The 5,158-nt window shown below is 36.5% G+C and overlaps 1 protein-coding gene across 1 annotated transcript in view; it reads right to left on the reverse strand.

Annotated features, from left to right (window-relative positions):
- The window catches only part of CD200R1L (CD200 receptor 1 like), a 17,792-nt gene that overhangs the window by 8,571 nt on the left and 4,063 nt on the right, over nt 1-5,158 (reverse strand). Inside the window, exon 4 of the mRNA XM_015559097.1 lies at nt 301-424. Within this exon, the coding sequence (XP_015414583.1) occupies nt 301-424 (124 nt within the window). The remainder of the gene's footprint in view (nt 1-300; nt 425-5,158) is intronic.

The raw sequence follows: 5,158 nt of genomic DNA on the forward strand, positions 1-5,158 counted from the left end.
GAGAATAAGCAAAATGTGACAAAAAATGTACCAAACTTTACCCAGGACATTGTAAACTCAAAGTTTCACAATGATGTCTTCTTTTTGTTTTTTGTTTTGTTTTGTTTTGTTTTTAATTTGTCTGTATTGTTGAAAGTATTACAGATGTCCCCTTCCCCCCCCCCCAATGATCCCCTCCACCCTGCCTCTGCCCCCTTTCAGTGCCTCTTCCACAGGGGGGTTATGATATATGCAGATAAGTTCATTGGCTAATCTGTCTTCTTTCTAATGGGTTTATATTTTTCAGTCTTCAGTTCCTACCTGCCATCAGTTATCCTCTGGAAGTAGATGATACCCACGGTGACCAGGATAACGAAGAAAATAGAGGATTTCAGATAGAGTATGATCAGTAAGTATGACACTGGAAATACCAGGGTTCTTGTACCTTTAAACAGAGGGAACACAGGCAGGGGTAAGGAGTCATTTCTAGGATTCTTCTAATAAACAATTTAGAGTCGCTAGTTTAAAAGAGCCCTTTAAAATATTCCTAAAAGTTCAGATTATCATAATCAAAACACTTCTAGATTAGAATTTGAATGTTGTTAATGTACCACTCTTTCATGACAGAGTTTAGGAATCATGCCTATGTTTAACACGTAGTTGATTTTCAATAAATATTTTCTGAATGAATAAGTGCAAGTAAGCACTTCTAATACTTCACAATTTTATAATAAAAATGTAAATGTGCTTTATAATTTCTTGTGTAAATGTTATCCTTTGGCGTGTTATTCTTAATATTTGGACACTAAGACTTTCTACATAGTGAGGTGGTTTTGTCACTGAGTTGATGTAACCCCTTTAGTGGGGCATTTTATGTATTCCTTTCATTTACTCATCTGTGAAATTCCCCCAGGAATTGTTGAAAAGACAAAATGGGGCTAATTAGGATCATTATTCTGAATTTTTTTTTTCTCTTATGAAAATGAGAGTCAAAGAGACTGTGAATGAGAGCCAAAGAGAGAGTGAGCCAAAGAGAGTTTGGTTCTTGGCTCCTAGAGGTCAGGTCACCCATTAAATAACCTGCTCAAATACTAAACTAGAATGCTGTCAGACAATCTCCGAGGCACAGTAAGGGAAGAAGATGAAGACACATCACAGCCCTCAAATACCACACAATCCAATTGGAAAAGTCAGATCCATACAAATGAAAAGATAACTTACAAGGCAACAAACAGTGCTAAGGGAGCATTATACATTATAAATTATCTAAGGAACAAGAAAGTTGAATCAATTCTAAGTGGGAGGTCAGGGTGAAGTAGGTTGTGAACTGGGCCTTTCTGATAACAGGATTAACTAGGTCAGTGATGGCGAACCTTTTGAGCTCGGCATGTCAGCATTTTGAAAAACCCTAACTTAACTCTGGTGCAGTGTCACATATAGAAATTTTTTGATATTTTCAACCATAGTAAAACAAAGATTTATATTTTTGATATTTATTTTATATATTTAAATGCCATTTAACAAAGAAAAATCAACCAAAAAAATGAGTTCACGTGTCACCTATGAAACGCGTCATAGGTCCGCCATCACTGAACTAGGTTAAGAAAAGAAAATACTTCTCAAGAAAAATACAATTTAAGCAAAGATTTGAAGATGAGCTAACTCATATTTGGAGTATAGATTAAGATATATAGAAATGAAATATGTGATTATCTGAACCTAATTCTGCAGTCATTTGTATGTGTCAGGCAGTTGGTCCAGACCCTGGGGATATAAAACTGAACAAGGTGGATCCTACTCTCAAGGAGCTTAGACTGTACTGGGAATCAGAGAAGTGGGAGGTCCATTATAGGACTATGGAGGTGCTCACACAGAGGCGTGCAAGAGGTATTTGGTGAGTAAGAGTAGAACAACTAACCAAATGCAGGATAAAAGAAAATTATTCCAGTAATTGATCAAATGGAATGAAAGAGGAGAGTGTAGAAAATAAAGTGCATTATGAAGAGGTAGAAATTGCATATAAATGAGAAAAGAGGAATTAAATAGCACAGCAATTTTGAGGAACCCAAGGTCCACATGCATGGGGTGCAGACTGGACAAGAGCAAGATATGAGGCTAAGGAGAGCAGCAGGTAGACATTGGCAGCCCTGAGTTTAGCTTTCCAGGGGCAATGAGAAGTCACTGGGGGTATTTAAGTAGGAGAGTGGCATGTTAGATGGTTACTCTGACAACAAATTATCTAGGGGATAAATTATAGAGAGGTAAACTAGGAAGCAGAAGTCCTCTCACAAGGACCTTGCAATAATCTGGGTGAGAGATAATTATGTTCTCATCTAAGTAGTTGACTTAAAGTTAGAAAAAGAACCAACTTAAAATGGCAGGATGACAGATGGGAAGGGCAAAGAAACCATATGAAATACCATAAAGAAGCTAATTATTAACAAAGAATGAAAAATTTATATAATATTTAGCATCTGGGAGATCTTTAGTGCTTTTTATCAGAGCATTTTCTGTTCAGAAGATGCAAGTAAGTCAAAGAGTAGATGTGAGGTAGCATGGAAGAGACAATGAGTATAGACTCCTCTTTTAAAAATCTTGGATATGAGTAGAAGGCAAGAGCTAAGAGTCTGAGGTATTCATTACATCTAGTTTTTAACTTGGGAGAAAAACAGCATTTTATCGAATCAGCCTTAGAGGAAGGATTTGTATAACAAAAAAGACTGTACAAAAGAAAGCAGTGATAATTAGTGAACCAAAGCCTCTGAGGTCACAAAAGGACTTATTTTAAAGGACTTGGAGTATAGGGTGAATATTTGGTCTACAGGAGGGAAAGTCAGGTGTTACAGGAGATAAATGCATAGATCTAGATATAAGAAATCCCATATAATAAAAGGCTAATATGCAAATTATCCCCTCGACCAGGAATTTGACCAGGGGCCAAGGCTGGCTGGCCAACCACCCACAGCCCCTCCCCCCAGCTGGCTTGGCCTAATCGGGGTGAGCCAGCTAAACCCCACCTGTGCAGGAATTCATGCACCGGGCCTCTAGTATACAATAAGAGCCTAGAGTTCATGGGAGATTGATAATGGAAAATAAAGAATAGATGTGAAAATACTGATAACATGAAACATAAATAATTCTTAAAAACATTATACTAAATGAAATAAGCCAGGCACAAAATACCATGTATTGCATGATTCCACATATATGAAATGTCCAAAATAGGGAAATCTATAAAGATAGAGTAGATTAGTTGTCTGAAAATGGAGGAGATGGTGAGAATGGGAGTGATAGCAAGAGTACAAGGTTCCATTTTGAAGTGATGAATATTCTCTGAAATTGATGTGGTGATGGTTGCACAACCCAGTGAATATAGCAAAAGCCACTGAATTGTATACTTGAAATGGATGAATTGTATGAAAATTAGATCTCAATCAAGTTGTTGGGGAGAAAAAAAAGCAAATAAATGTGAAAGATGTTATGGGGAATAATGAATAGGACATGATGATTTTGGGAACTCTACCCTTATATTTTATTAAAAAACCAAACATCATGAATTGACCAAACTGCTTACTTGAATTACAAAAGTAAAATAATTCAATATTAAAATAAGAAACTGTCTACAAATCTCTGGCAGTAATAAATTACAATACACAATGCATACAGGAGTGATACACAGCAACAATCTCTCATACAAAATAAAGTACTTCAATACCTTTAACATCTAATTTTTTTTAAATCGTTCATGAAAAATATTTTCAAGTCAGAATTAACACCTCAAATAGTCAAGTATCAGGAAGATACATTACAGCTATTTAATATATAAAGAAACATCCTTTCACCAGTCATTTCCTTCTAATGTTTCTGCTTCCTTCTCTATATTCCTCACTCCATCATTTCTTCAGATAATGCAAACACAATTTGTTGAGCACTAGAAATCTGTTGATATAATTTGTGTAAACCATAACATTTTGTTGTTGACCATCTGAAATTATTAAGCCAGATGGTAACTAGTTAGTAAATGCCTTTTCTATTGGCTCTACTTAGTTCATCTGTAGCTGTGATTGCTCGACCAATTCCTTTCTCTCCTTCCATTGCCTCTCTGAATTTCTGAAGGTATAACTTTAGAGGTTCTGCATAATTGTCAAAGCCTAAGGTATCATGGTAGAGATAATATCTTCTCCATTGACTGGCTTCCATTTCTCTTGATGGCATCTTTCACTTGCTTCAAATGTTATAGAACTGATGGAATCAGGTGTCCATTCTTAAGCACATTCTTTAGAATTTTTTGCTATCTTTTCTGTTTGAGGTATAGTATTTTTCATTATACTTGCCACATTGGCAATTGGAGGACAATTTCTTGTTCTCTGAAACTTTCTTTTGAACTATTTCTGTCTTCATGATCATTCATGCTGTTCCCAGTACCTGCATGAGGCTAGATAGCATAATGACTTCCTCAATATAGTCTGCAGAAATTCCTAATTGAGCAGCATCTGTTATAGAACTGTCACCATCAATTGTCATGAAATACTGTCAGAACTGTGTTGTTAGTAGTGTACAAGAACATATAGATAAAAAAGGATCATACTAAAATACTATGAAGACTATTTGCCACCAAATTCAATAACATAGAAGAAATTGATAAGTTTCTAGAAATATGTAACCTTCTAGATTGAATCATGAAGAATTGGAAAATCTAAAGAGACCAATGAACAGTGAGGAAATTGAAAAAAACATCAAAAACCTCCCCAAAAAAATAAAAGTCCAGGACCAGATGGCTTCATTAGTGAATTCTATCAAACATTCAAAGAAGATTTGGTATCTATCATTCTCAAACTCTTCCAAAAAATTGAAGAGGCAATACTTCCTAACATATTTTATGAGGCCAACATAACCCTGATACCAAAACCTGGCAAGGATAACACACACAAAAAAGAAAACTACCGCCACCACTGTACTGGTAGCTATCAGCCTGGCTTTGGCTAAGCAGAGCTCCCCCATGTGAGAGCCCCCTGACCACCAGAGGGCAGCTCCTGCATTAAGCATCTGCCCCCTGGTGGTCAGTGTGTGCCATAGTGACCAGTCATTCCCAGTCGTTCTGCAGTTAGGGTCAGTTTGCATATTACCCTTTTATTATATAGGATAGAGGCCTGGTGCACGGGTGGGGACTGGCTGGGTT

The sequence above is a fragment of the Myotis davidii genome, unplaced genomic scaffold (assembly GCF_000327345.1).
Source record: "Myotis davidii unplaced genomic scaffold, ASM32734v1 scaffold450, whole genome shotgun sequence".
Lineage (NCBI taxonomy): Eukaryota > Metazoa > Chordata > Mammalia > Chiroptera > Vespertilionidae > Myotis > Myotis davidii.